A 14,350-nucleotide genomic window follows, 5' to 3' on the forward strand; every position below is an offset into this window, starting at 1 on the left:
CATTTTAAAAGGTCTAAACAGAAGATAGAATACACCAATTCTAGGCCTGAAAGAATGTAATATTCTCAAGATGGTAATGCTCCTTACAGTGAATCCATGTCAAAGGACCAGGCATAATTAAATAAAAATAATATAGAAAATTGGATCCGCAAATATTATTTGTAAGACTGTAAAATTATACAGTCAGTTTAAAAACAGTTTAGCAGAGTTACTATAGGATGCAACAATTCTATTTCTAGATACATTCCTAAAAGGAGTAAAAACATATGTCCACACAAGATCTCTACACAAATGTTCATGCCAAAATTATTCATAACAGTAAAACGTGACAGCTCAAATGTTCATTAACTGAAAAGAGAAAAAAGAAAGTGCATGCTGCAACAGAGATGAACTCTGAAATGTAAAACAACACAGAAGAAAACATACATAAGGGCCACGTACTCTGGATTCATTTACATGAAATGTCTGGAATAAATAAGCAACTCTCATGTGACTGGCTTTTCTTGGGGAAACATAACACACAAATGTGTATTCACCCCCAAAAGGCAACCTACAACAGACCAAAGTAAAAATCATGCCAATGTCCAACCTGGTGAACCAAAGTTTTTATTGGAGCCGGGTTGTGGTGGTGCACGCCTTTAATCCCAGCACTTGGGAGGCAGAGGCAGGTGGATTTCTGAGTTCGAGGTCAGCCTGGGCTACAGAGTTGAGCTATACAGAGAAACCCTGTCTTGAAAAATACCAAAAAAAAAAAAAAAAAAAAAAAAAGTTTTTATTGGGGTTACTAACAGTGGTGTGGGTGATAAGTCATACGGAACAAGGATGCCTCAAAAGCAGCTGCACCACTGAAAAGCCCACCCCAACATCAGTGACAACTCACAAAGGCTGCAACCTTGGAGCTCTCTGCACAGCTTGCAGCAGCTGAGAATCCCCCTTCAGCTCAGCTAGACTCCTCTGTCAATCTTTTACTCCTTTTTATGCTCTGACAAAGGGCCTTCCAGAATCTTCTAAGTTTCTGTTCTCCCAGACATACAATCATTTGTTTAATACCCAAGTCTCATGAGCTTTCCCTTCCCTTTGAGATGCTATACAACGAAGAGCCATGCCACACTCCTCTCCATCTTTTTTCTTTTTCTTTCTTTCTTTTTTTTTTTTTTTTTTTTTTTTTTTTTTTTTTTTTTTTTTTTTTTTTTTTTTTTTTTTTTTTTTTTTTTTTTTGGTTTTTTGAGACAGGGTTTCTCTGTATAGTCCCAGCTGTCCTGGAACTCACTCTGTAGACCAGGCTGGCCTTGAACTCAGAAATCCACCTGCCTCTGCCTTCCAAGTGCTGGGATTAAAGGCATGCACCACCACTGCCTAGCACTCCTCTCCATCTTTCATCAGCATCAATAGGTTCTCCAAAAGAGCCTATGACGTCCCTCGCCATAGATTTTGACCATGTCTACATATGAACTCCCTTCTATAAAGCAGGCCTTAATGCCAATCAGGAGAGTGGTTAGTTACCTCCATACACAGGATGGGATTTGAATAAGAATAGTCCCCAGGGACTCATAGATTTAAATGTTTGGTCACCAGGGAGTGTCAGAATTAGTGGAAGAATTAGGACATACAGCCTTGTTGGAGTAGGGGTAGCCTTTGTTACAGGAAATGTGTCATTGGGGATGGGCTTGAGGTTTCAGAAGCCCAAGCCAGGCTCAGAGGCTCTTGCCCTTCCTGCAGTGTGTGGATCCAGATGTAGAACTCTCAGCTGTTTCTCTAGGACTATGTGTATATGCCACCACATTCTCCAGCATGATGACAATGGGCTAAATCTGAAAGTCTCCTTTCTGAAGACTAGTTTTCATGGTACCAGAAGCCATCCTGCAAGTTTCCAAGACAGGGAAGCAACCAACAGTCCTACCCAGCTATGTACCATATAACGATCAGCATGGCTATAGAGAAAGAACTATATATGCTGACAGTAATAACAGCTGCTTGAACATAATGTCTGTTCAACAAGAGGGAAAACATGCAAAATACTACAAACTTTATGTAGTTTTAATCTACACTGCACTGATGGCTAAGGGTGTTGAATACTTTTAAGTGTTTACTAGCTATTTGTAAGGTGTTTTTGTTTTATTTTTATTTTTATTTTTTTTTAAGTTCTGTTCCATTCCACAGCCCATTTTAAAAACTGAGTTGCTTAATCGGTGATTAGTTTTGTTGATGTTCTTGTTGCTTAGTTATTTGTACATTCTAGACACTAAGCCCCTACCACATGCATAGCTGGCCATTTATCCATTTGAAGTTGTACTTTGTGAAGATTAGTGGTAAGGATCTAGTTTCATTTTTCTGAATGTTGAAATTAAGGTTTCCCAGTACCACTTGCTGAAGATGTTGTCTTTCTTCTGATGAATAGTTTTGACATCTCTGTCAAAAGATCCAGTAGCCATAGTTATGTTGACCTATATGTGTCTGCTTTTATGCCAGTACAATCCTGGTTTTATTACCATAGGTCTGTAATACAATTTAAAACTAGGTATGGCAATGCCTCCTTACTTGGCATTTTGTTTAGGACTGATTTGGCTATTCTTGGTCTTTTGTGCCTGTGCACATATCATGAGGTTTGTTTGTTTGTTTGTTTGTTTGTTGTTTTGGTTTTTTTTCTGTCTGTGAAGAAAGGCCCTGGTATTTTTATTGGGGGTGCTTGAATCAGTAGACTTCTTCTAGTAGAATGAACATTTTCACAATACTAACCCTGACAATATCTATGCGCATCTTATGGTATATTACTCAGTTTCTTCCTTCAGAGTCTTAAAGTTATCTTTATAGAAGTCTTTCATTTCTTTGTGTAGGCTGGTTCCCAGGAATGGGGTTTGTTTTTTGTGTGCTGAATGGGATTGTTACCCTAATTTTTCAGTATGTTTGCATGTCTGCATATGTATATAAGAAGGCTACTTATTATTATGTGCTAATTTTATATTTTGTCATCTTGCTGAAAGTATCCTTCAGTTTTAAGAGGTTTTGCTGGAGTCTTTAGGGTCCTTTATGTATAGAATCCTATCATTTGCAAACAGGAATACTTTGACTTTTTTCCTACTTGCATCCCTTTTAGTTTCTCCTCTTGTCTTATTGTTCTAGCTAAAAACCTGAAGCAGTTTATTGCTTGGATCAAGAATCTAAATTCCATCCTGACTCCTTATGTGATTCCACCAGCCCATCTTATTGCCTCTATCACCACCCATATCTTTTCTAGTGTTATCTTTATTCCAGCCAGCATTCACCATATACCAGGATTACTCAGTAGCCTTCTGACTACTCATCTTCTCTCCTTTGTTGCTCTCTGATGTATTTATAAAAAAGATAAAGTGGGGGGATATGTTCTGGTGGATATGTGGTTAGGTGTGGGGGAAGGGGGTACCTCCATGGGCCCTTGCTGAAGCATTTCTTCCCCCTGAGGGACCAGCCAGAACAGAGTTTATTTAGGACATGGGGAGGGAAGTTAAGAGGGTAGTAGAGGCAGAGAGAGAGAGAGAGAGAGAGAGAGAGAGAGAGAGAGAGAGAGAGAGAGAGAGAGAGAGAAAGAAGAAGTAGAGGAGTAGAGGTCGGACAGGAGCATGTGGAGAGAGAGAGGGGAAGGGAAGAGCAAGAGAGAGAGGAGGAGTCAAGCAGCCCCTTTTATAGTGAGTCAGGCATACCTGGCTGTTGCCTGGTAACTGTGGGGTGGAGCTTAGACAAAATGCTAACACTCTGTTTTAGGGTTCCCTCAATATAGCCTAGATGATTTAAAAAAAAAAAAAAGGTTTTATTTATTCTTTACTGGGAGCTGTGGGTCTTCCCCCACCCCCTGGGGATGGGGGGGGGGGTGGTTCAGAAGTCTTGTGAGTACATGTGGTGAATAACCACACTAGGACCAGCTATCAAGAGGCATATTCACAGCTTACAAAGTTTTGGGGAACTGAGGGTCAGAACATCCAGAATGGGCAAAGGCTTGGGGCTTAGGGTACCTGAAATGCCTCATTAGCGTGGAGAAGCATTTCAGGTGCTGGCTGAACAGGTTCTTATTAGGAGGAAGGAAATTGATCCTGTAATCTTAATTGTGGCTACGTGACATTCCTCAGGTAGAAGCATATGTAGGGGCTTAGAATTCCCCAGACAAGAAGAAGTCCTGCTAATGAAAGAAGTCTCCTATACTGTGTTGAGCCCAGAGGCTATCCAGTCACGGTGGATTTCAACCTTATTAGTAGAGTTTTCCCACAGGGCGTAGGGCATGCAATAGACTGTATGTGGAGATCAGACTTTGTGGAGTCTGTTCTCTACTGCTACTTTGCTTGGCTTCTAGGGACCAAACTCAGGTCATCAGGCTCATATGGCAATCATCTCTACCTGACAAGCCATCTCATTGGTCCCAGGGTAATCTTTTACAACAACATAAATCTGACCTTACCATCCACTTGGTTAAAACTCTCCAACAGCTTCCCATTGATCTAGAACAAACTCCTACCTGGATGGAGTCCCTCAGGACGTTCTCAAGCCTTAGCCTATACTACTTCTCCTTTGTCCACTCCAGCCACATACTCCTTTCTATCCCATAAAAAGGTCAAGATAATTGTGCTTTTTAAGTTTTTGTCTAGAATGATCTCCAAAATCTTTGCCTCATTCACCCTTTAGGGCAAACATATCTTGTCCTGACAAGCTCTAACTACTCAAGGTCTTTTCAATATGTTCTATACATTATCGTACATTTACAGTAATGATCAACTATCTAAAAATCCCTTCTGTATATGTATGACCTTACTCTTTCCACTAAAATCCATATGCCAACCAACAGGGCAGAGATTTTGTGTGTGCATGTGCACAGGCACACACATATACACACAGCTTTTTTTTTTAAAAAATCATTTCTAAACCTAAGCACCTAAAACAATGATTAGTCCTTTTAGTTATTAAATCAATATTTGCTAACTGAATTCCCAAAGAAGCTGCTAAAATTAAAAAGAAAGTTTGAATAAATTAATCCCCAACAAAGAAAAGCCCTAATGAAAATGCTGTCAACCCATCCATTATAGCAACAAAAACCTAAACACCAACTAAAAATATAGGGACTTTTTCATATTATGAAAAGCTCCTGTTATCATATTAAGTAAAAACATACTCTATACATTACATATAATATTACATCAACTGCTCAAGACTGTATGTACCAAAAAAGCTCACAAGTGATAATAGAAATATAATAATAATAATACAATAATCTACAACGTGTGGTATTTCTAGATCACAAGATTGTGGGTAAATATTTTTTGTGGCCTTCAGCTTTCTATGATAAGTATTACTAATTTAAAATAGCAATAAAACTCTAAGAGAACACCTAGAATATCTTTCATCATCCCTACTATGTTGATTTCAACTTGCTATATAATCTTTTAAAAATACAGCTATCAAAAACTACCTTTTGTAAGGCTTTGCTTCTCAATCTAGCACCCAAGTCCCAGATAAGATTTCTACTATGAGGGATCATGTTTTATGCATTAAACACATTGTCCATTAGCTAACAATCAGCAAAGTCTCATTCAACTAAATGTGAACTCTGGTGTCAGTCATCATCTGTGTTATAAGACTACACTCGCCTTATACTTTCCACTCTAGGTTGAAAATATACCCTTCCTTGATGAACCATACTGCCTATAGATGATAACCACTGAAGTGATTAGACCCGGTTAACAGTTACGTAAACACTAGAGAAGCATACTTAGTAAAAACTACCTGTGCTGTTATCATCCCCAACCATGTAGTGAAATGAGTATGAAACCCAACCTTCCACATTAGGGGTAGTATCTAGTACTGTTGATCCTGATAGAGTATTTGCAAAGGACACAAAGAATAGATTCAATATAATGGGAAGGAGAAGGAACGAATGCCTTCTGTAGTTGGAAGTGAGGATGGTACACAATTTCCAGGTAACTTTTCCCTCTCCCTTCATTCTTTGCCTCTTCTCCCTCTTTCTCATTCTCCCCTTCCTTCTTCTGGTCTTCTTCCTCTCCCACTCTACCTGCTTCCTGGCTGCCCTAAAGTGAGCAGCTTCCTCTACCACTTACTGTACTATGATATTCTCCCTTGCCTCGAGACCCTAAGCAAAAACAAAAACCTTCAACTGAAATCTCTGAAAACCATAAGCAAAAATATAGATTTTCTTCTTTTAAATTCTGTTCTCAGATATTGTGTCACAACTATGGCAAGCTGACTCATTGTGTAAAACATAAGAATATTTCCAGTGAGTTCCAGGATGGTCTCAAAAAAAAAGGAAGGAAAGAAGGGAGGGAAAAGAAAAGAAAAGGATCTGTATTTCTCATAAGTTTTTGGGCAATGTTCCTACGGCTAATCTGAAGACCATACTGTGAACAGTAAGAAGCCAGGGCCGCCAACCACATGAAATTGTTTGGTTCTTTGTTTTAAATAAATCTTGAAGGGTGCTAGGTTTTTGTATTAATAACAGCCCATTTTTACTTCTTCCCCTTATCATTGGAACATAATGGTCTCCACGGCAGGTCTTATAATTGTAATGTAATAACCACAGGACAGCTAATACCTTGACTAGTGGGAAGCAGGCTTGGTTATATCTGATGTACCCATAACCTCACTTTCCCTTGGTAACTTGGTAACCTCACTGCTCCTCTGGCCACATTTTTGTTACTTCATTCTTCATCTCTCCTGCATTTGAATATTGCAACACAACAGAAATCCATTTTCAGATCCATTCTCTGTCTATACCTGCTACCTTGGTGACTTCATTGAGATTCGTGGTCTTACTACTTACATGCTGGTAACACCCATTTATACTAGCCATACCAGACTGCTTCCTTGAGTTACAGACACACATGTCCAGCTGTCTAATTTATAACCATACTTACTTGTCCACGAGGTTTCTCCATTGAACTCTTCCAACACAGGGCTTCCGATTTTTCCCTCCCCCCCAACCAAAAAATGTTTCCCACAATCTTCCCCAACTCAATAGCAGCTAACTCTAATTCTCCAAATATTCAGATCCAAATTTCTATGATCATTATTGTCTTCCTTTTCTCTTATAATTTGCATATGATTCATTAGTCAATCATGCTGCTCCCATCTTTAAAATAAACCCAGGATTTGGCCTTTCTCACTGCTTTCCCTGTTGCTCCTCCCAATATCTCATGACTGGTCCAAGCCAGCAACACTCCTGGAATGAAACACAACGGCCCCCTAAGTGCTTTCCGTGCTTTCCTGACTCTCTTCTCCAGGATATCCTGAATACAGAAGCCACTGCAAATTTGTTATTCTCTAAGCCAATAACTTCATTAGTTGTCTTAGTCAGTGTTCTATTGCTGTGAGAGACACATAACCATGGTAACTCTTATAAAAGAAGGCATTTAATTGGAGTTTGTTTACAATTTCAGATGGTTTAGTCCATTTTCAGCAGGGCAGGAAGCATGGCAGCACACAGGCAGACATGGTGCTGGAGAAGTAACTAAGAATTCTAAAACTACATCCAAAGGCAGCAGGAAGAAATAGACACTGGGCCTGGCTTGAGTTTTGACACCTCAAAGCCCAACCCCAGTGACACACTTCCTCCAATAAGGCCACATCTACTCCTACAAGACCACACCTCCTATTCCTTCACAAGCAGTATCACTCCCTGATGACTAAGCATTCAAATCAATGAGCCTATGGGGGCTGTGCTTATTCAAACAACCACAACTGATAAAATGACTTCCAGTCTTAGAGAACAGGCAAAAACTCTCAGCAAGGTCCTACATAATCTGCTCATCTCATCTTTACTCCTCACTGAACCCGTGTTCAGAATACTCCAGCCACAACAATTCTCTTACTGTTCCTCAAATCCAGTAGGACTTCTACTCCAGAGCTCCCATAGAGAAGAGTCCCTCTGCATAGTATATCCTTTACTCAGACTCCTACACTATGTAGTTCCTGACTTCTCAGTCTCTAGAGTATCATAACAGTGAGGCCTCCTTTCTGCCCTATCAGAGTAACTACCTAAAATGTTATAGTCCTGCTTCTTTCTCCTTAGCTACACACACACAGACACACACAGACATACACACACACACACACACACACACACACACACACAGACACACCCCAATAAAATACTATTAGCCATAAAGAGGATGTGGTAGTGTGAACAAAAATGGCCCCTGCAGGTTCATAAAAGTTGGTACCACTAAGAGGTGTGGCCTTGTTGGAGGAAGTATGTCACTAGGGGATGGGCTTTAAAGTCTCAGAAGCTCACACTAGGCCTAATGGCTGAGAGTCCTTTTCCTGTTGCCTGCAGACCCAGATGTAGAACTCTCAGCTCCCTCTCCAGCCCCATGTCTGCCTGCACACTGTCACGCTTTTTGCCCTAACAATAATGGACTAAACCTTTGCACTATAGACCAGCTCCAATTAAATGTCTTCCTTTATAAGAGATGGCAAGGTCACGGTGTCTCTTCACAGCAATAAAACCCTGAGACAGAATACAAAATCCTATCATTTTGATAACATGGATGGAACTTGAGATCAACTGTTACATGAAATAAAACAACTACAGATCATACTTATATGGAGTTGACTTTTTTTCTCACACAATTTTGTGAGTAGATTGGTTGTTACAAGAAAAAAAATGAGAAAAACATGGCAGAAGGGAAGGATGGAAAAAGGATGATTAGTGTGTCCTAAGTTACAGTTAGGACTATGAAATCCGGTATGCTACTGCACAGTAGGGTGGCTACAGTTAAGGAAAATGAACTCTATATTTCATAAAACTAGAAGGTTTTTTTTTAATTTTCTTTTTCACCAAAAAGAAATGATAAAGGTTTAAGACCAGAAACATTTTTACACAGACTTAAACCATTAATCAATATATACACATTTCAAATTTTGTACAATTTTTAGTTTTATGTATCAACTTTTAAATTTTTGGAGAAGTATTTTAAAAGGTAGGCATGAACAAATGTGTCAAGTGGTGACAAAAAATCAAAAAGATGTGAGTTGACATCTAGCCAGTAGATTTGGCAATGTATAAGTCACTGGTGACCCTGAGAGATATGGCTACAGTGAAATAGAACCAAAGGTAAATAAATGTGAGAGGGGGCAGTGAAAATAATGAAACAACCTTTAAATATTCTGTTATAACACAAGAGCACAACACACCAGAGTACTGTTTCCCAGAATACTGAAGCTGAGTCTTTAAGGAAAAGAGAGAGAAATAAGTCTTTTGAAGGAATAGATGGAATTAATTTTAAAACATTTCAAGTTCTAGATCTATAAAATGTAACAACTGAGTCAACCAGAGGCTAATATGAAAACATACCAAGCCAGGAAGTGGTGGTGCATGCCTTTAATCCCAGCACTTGGGAGGCAGAGTTAGGTAGATTTGAGTTCGAGGCCAGCCTGGTCTACAGAGTGAGTTCCAGGACAGCCAAGGCTATACAGAGAAACCTTGTCTCAAAGCAAACAAACAAGCAAACAAACAAACAAAAAAAAAAACCCATACCAAATTAATTATATGCCATCCATGATCCTTCCTGGTATACATGATTTGAAAACTTTTGGTACTATATGCTACTTTGCAAAATAAATGTTGGTGGGCAATAAATAACAAGAAAAAACATAATTTAAATGCTACCAGATCCTTTGGGAAAACCAGTTAGCAAAAGTTTCAAAATACAAACCAGGCCATTGATAAGCATCTTACCCTAAATATAGAGCTTTCAATATAGTATAACAGTCTAAAAACTGTTGCAAATACCTAATAGAGAAATTGAAACAACAGAACTTGAAACACACAGGTGAGAGCACACAAAGAAAACATCCTGTATTACTTTGGCATTGAATAATTAGCAGTAAAAGAATAATGACTAGAGAAGAATAGATAAGGGCAAAAGAAGGCAGACAAATGTAAGATGTAATAAAATGTGTTATAGGGAACTGCTTACAGGTGAAGCACTGAATTGAAAAAAAAAACAGGTTTTAATCTTTGACTGCTTTATTTCACAAGAATAATTTATCATTATTATCTGAAATACAATTTCCAAAGTACTTTCATTTCTCAATTATATTCTTAGTACTGCACTAAATTTGTGCCACAATCTTTAATACACTGTATGCTTTAGATTTTACTGTCCACAACAACATTTCAGATCTTTTTAAATTGCCACAGATTATATAATAATGTATCAGTTGCATCAAATCACAGACTTGTAGCTTGTGTTTGCAATGTGAAGTGCTTTGAGATGTGTGTATGGGTTGCACAACTTTTGCAGGAGGCAAAAGCACAATCTTCCTTACAGTTTACTCAGAGAAAATATAAAAATCAGTCAGTGTAGCTCAGGGACCCAGCGATTAACTATTTGTGAGGCCCATTCAATCATCAGTATGATAAAAACAAAAAACGTCAAGCAGTGTGGTATATATAACGCAGCCTCTAACTACTGCTAGAAGAATGAAGGCATAACTTCATCTCCCCTCAAATAAAACCATCAAGTTTTGGAAAGCTTCCATACAAACAGGCTCTTGCACTCATGATCAGGTTCTCCGTACCCTTCACACCTTCTCCACTTACTTAATTTAACCTAATAATATCTGGTGGGAGGCTGCTACTCAAAGCTACTCATGTAGTTTTGTGACGCTAGAGACCCAATCCATAGAGAAGGACAGATGTGGCAGGGAAGAGGGAAAAGGCAAGAAAATGAGATAACTCTCATCTTGGGGGTGAACAATAAGATCGGCAGTGTCTATAACTTCTGTTCAAACCAGTGAGTTTGGACTTTCACTAGGTCTCAAGCCCTGACTACCACCACAACAGAAGATTCCTAAAGTGAGAAAAATAAAACTGCTTGTCGGAGTCCTTTCCAAAATCTGGAATCCGCAAAACCTTCCCTGCAGTGTCTAATGGACAGGTGACTGATGAGAAAACCCCCGCAAGCCTTCCCTTCTCTGCAGTCTTACATCCTGTTAACTTTTACCTTGCTCCATCCTACCTGACCTTTTGCTTGCCTGAGGTCCCCTTCCCCCTCATGTATGTACATCGAGCTAACATAACACAAACTCTGGTGGAGTTTCAGCACCAGGGCATCTTGCATCAAACCACTAGACTGATTTTGAAGTGCCTAATTTGAAACATCCATGAAGAAATAAATATGCCTGTTCACAGAATCTGTGTCAAGAACTCAGAAGCCCAGGGCTATACAAAGAAACCTTGTCTCAAAAAACAAACAAACAAACAAACTCAGAAGCAACAACACAAACATTCTCAAATTTTTCTGTAATACATTCACTTTGATAGAAGAAAGAAATGTGCTTGAGGCAATAATCAATTCAAACGCTCCTAATTTAACATCAAAGTTCTACCGAGATGTTGAAAATTACCCTTTATATGTCAGCTTACCAAACATTGCCGCCAACGTTAAGACTCAGATCAATAAAGAGCAAGATACACACACCCTGTGATTGAAATTACTAATAGGAAAGTAAACTTAAGGTTACTTGGATGAAGATAAACAGAATTGGAAATCAGTGTGGGGTTATGTCTCATAAAAGACATAGCCTCAAAGTGCCTTCCAGCGTGCGAATTCTAACCTCCAGGGAACTGCCTTGAGCATAACATCCGAGTTTCTTTGCTCTCTGCTGATAACTGCTGATAGTGAAATCTGAACGAATAACTATGGCCAAGAGTTGAGTACTGCAGAGCTTGGGTTAGTTTTCTGTTAAGTATCTCCTATCCCTAGCTAAACAAGATTTCCTTTTAACAAGAAACTAATCACGGAGTCTAAAACCCTGATGCCAATGGAACGGGAAAGGTCACAAATCCATTAAAGCGAATGGCCTGCGGAGCATCCTTAAGGATCCCAAGGAGGCTCCCTTAGAATAGGGCGCTGCGGAAAGCGGAATGGGAAGTGGGTGGGCTCCGAACCGGAGAGATGCACATTGCTTTCCTGGGTGAAGCTCCTTTGCGGGAACGGTCACGACTTCCAGAAGGACAGGCTGCTGCAAACTCCGAGAGCGCTCGGCAGGGGTGACAGCGGTGTCCCGGTCCCCAGCCCCCATCCCACACCCCCCCACACACAATCCCCGTTCCCCGCTTCCCCGAGCCCGTACCTGATGATGTCGTCGCTGTGTCCGCGGTAGAACTTCTGCCGATGCTCCCGCGGGCTATACACCACGCCGACCCCCGCCACGAAGTACACTATCTCCTTGGCCGCCGTGTAGTAGAGGTTGTTGCGGCACTGGTGGCCCCGGTAGCCGTACACCCACTCGAGCCGCAGGTGGCAGCTCGGGGCGCTCCGAGCCGCCATGTCGGTGCGCCCACCCGTCGCTGCGGTTCGGGCCCGCGGTCGCCGCCGGGGCTGGGTGACGAAAGCTCTCCCGCAGGCGGCCCGGACGCTTCGCTAAGCCGAGCCCGGCAGGTGCATCTCGCTTGCGTGGCTGCCGCCGCCGCTTCAGCCCACGGGCGGGAGGAGAAGCTTCGCCTCACCGATCATGCTGAGGCCGCGAGCGCCGCCGGCCGGCCGCGAGCTTTGCGCGTCTGGGAGCTCGCCGTGTTCCCTCAGCCCGGTGCCAAGGCTCGGGAGACAACCGAGCTAAAAAGAGGGGGACCGGGGCGCGCCTCCAAGCCCGCTTCTTCTCAGCCGGCCCCGCGCTCCGGACTCCCCACCCGGGTCACCTGCGGCGCTCCAGCACAGCCGCTACCTCGCCTCCACAGCCCGGCGGAGACGCGCCGCGCGCTCCCGAGCCCGGCTGAGCGGCGGGAGGGCGGAGACGCGCGGCCCCGCCCCCGAACGTGCTAGCCCCGCCCCTCCCGTAGGCTAGCCCCGCCTCTCGGGTGGCCCCGCCCCTCCCGGAGTGGAGCAGAGTCTGCGAGCTCCCTGCTCACCACCAGACTGTTGCTAACCCGCAGGCCTCCCTTCCAAGATCTAAGCACCGGTTCCCACCCTCGCGAGACCTGGATTACCCCCCCACCCAGCCAGCCCCTCAAATTTGGATTCCTGTTGCTAGGTTTTCTTGCTCAGCAATCTCTCGGGAATCTCGCATGCCCTTTTACAGTGGCCTCAGTTATTTCATATGCCTATGAATTAACACCAGAATGTTAACTTCATTAATCGCCTCCTCCTCCTCCATACCTTATGCGTGTGTGTGTGTGTGTGTGTGTGTGTGTGTGTGTGTGTGTGTGTGTGTGTGTGTGTGTGTTTGCTTATCATGGTGCTCTCTGGTCCAGAAATTTGGCAAGAATAAAACCTAACCTCGCAAATGTACTTTCGACACATTAGATACAATGTCCTAATTAAGAGTCCTGGATTTGTTACTACTGTTGCTGAACCAGCCTCAAACTCTGTGATCCTCCTGTTTTTGCCTCTTGAATGCTGAGACTACAAATGTGCATCACTACCCCCACTAAAACCACCAACACTCCCCCCTTGGCTGGCTGATCTTTCAGTTGCTGTTTTGGATAGCAGCAATTATCTCTTAATTAAAATAAAGAAGGGCATGTTGTAGGGTAATTGTGAAATCAGATGGTCTAAATAATTGTGATCAGGTAGACTGCGTCTGAAAGAGATGTTGACTATGTAAATTCAAGCAATACACTTAGAAAAAAATTAAATATTTGTTGCTGTACATCTGTGAAATACTAATCATGAGCTACATAAAATTTTTATGAGACAGGGTGTAGAAGAATAAGAATTTCTTTCAGTACAGAGATTTTTTTCAACACAGTGTTTTACAGATCCCATGATACATATTTAAGAACTTGAGATTAATAATAGATTTAAATAATTTATTTTCCCATTATCATATTTTCCATTGCAATTTTTAATGACCCAAGGGTAGAGTTTGAAGCAAAAAACATTCTTAATTAAGCCATCCTCAAATGACAACTTAAGACCAAAAGAGATGACTGAGGCCCAGCGGTGTCTAGAAAATGAACCACTCATGAATACTTGAGAGAGGAAAGCAAATCAGTTCTCTAAGCAATGTTAGCCGTGTCTCGGCAGAGAGGGCAGTCAAGCTTTTACCCTGGAGGACAGGTTATCGCTTTCAGAAAGTCATGCAAATATAATGTGGCAACTAGACCCCAGATATGGCTCAACAAGTAAACATCGGGTGAACCTTCTAAGTCAGAGAACAATATCCTTTGGTGAGCTGTCTTTTGCGTTCTAGTCCAGTCTGAAGCTATATAGTTCAGATATGTGAAGTGTATTCTACAATTCAAGCAAATGGAGTTATGTGTGGTTTTCTGCTCATGTGTCAGCACTGTGATATGTATCCTCCAGCCTGTAAAAAAAACATAAGCTCAGCAATGGGCTGATGGCTTAGAAGGTAAGTGCTTGCCACAAAA

The 14,350-nt window shown here is 41.5% G+C and overlaps 1 protein-coding gene across 10 annotated transcripts in view; it reads right to left on the bottom strand.

The window, feature by feature from the left end:
- The window catches only part of Eml5 (EMAP like 5), a 119,024-nt gene extending 106,265 nt beyond the window's left edge, over window positions 1–12,759 (bottom strand). For 9 of the 10 annotated variants that reach the window (XR_004114718.1, XM_031357754.1, XM_031357753.1 and 6 more), the window contains exon 1: window positions 12,115–12,758. Coding sequence is in view for 9 of the 10 variants with exons in the window: in XM_031357754.1 (XP_031213614.1) it covers window positions 12,115–12,311 (197 nt within the window). In the remaining variant the exon portion in view is untranslated. Of the gene's footprint in view, window positions 1–12,114 lie in introns of all 10 variants that reach the window. The other variant, XM_031357752.1, reaches the window with a different exon arrangement.
- Window positions 12,760–14,350: the final 1,591 nt, after the last annotated feature.

Source organism: Mastomys coucha, unplaced genomic scaffold (genome assembly GCF_008632895.1).
Source record: "Mastomys coucha isolate ucsf_1 unplaced genomic scaffold, UCSF_Mcou_1 pScaffold6, whole genome shotgun sequence".
In the NCBI taxonomy this organism is placed as follows: Eukaryota; Metazoa; Chordata; class Mammalia; order Rodentia; family Muridae; genus Mastomys; species Mastomys coucha.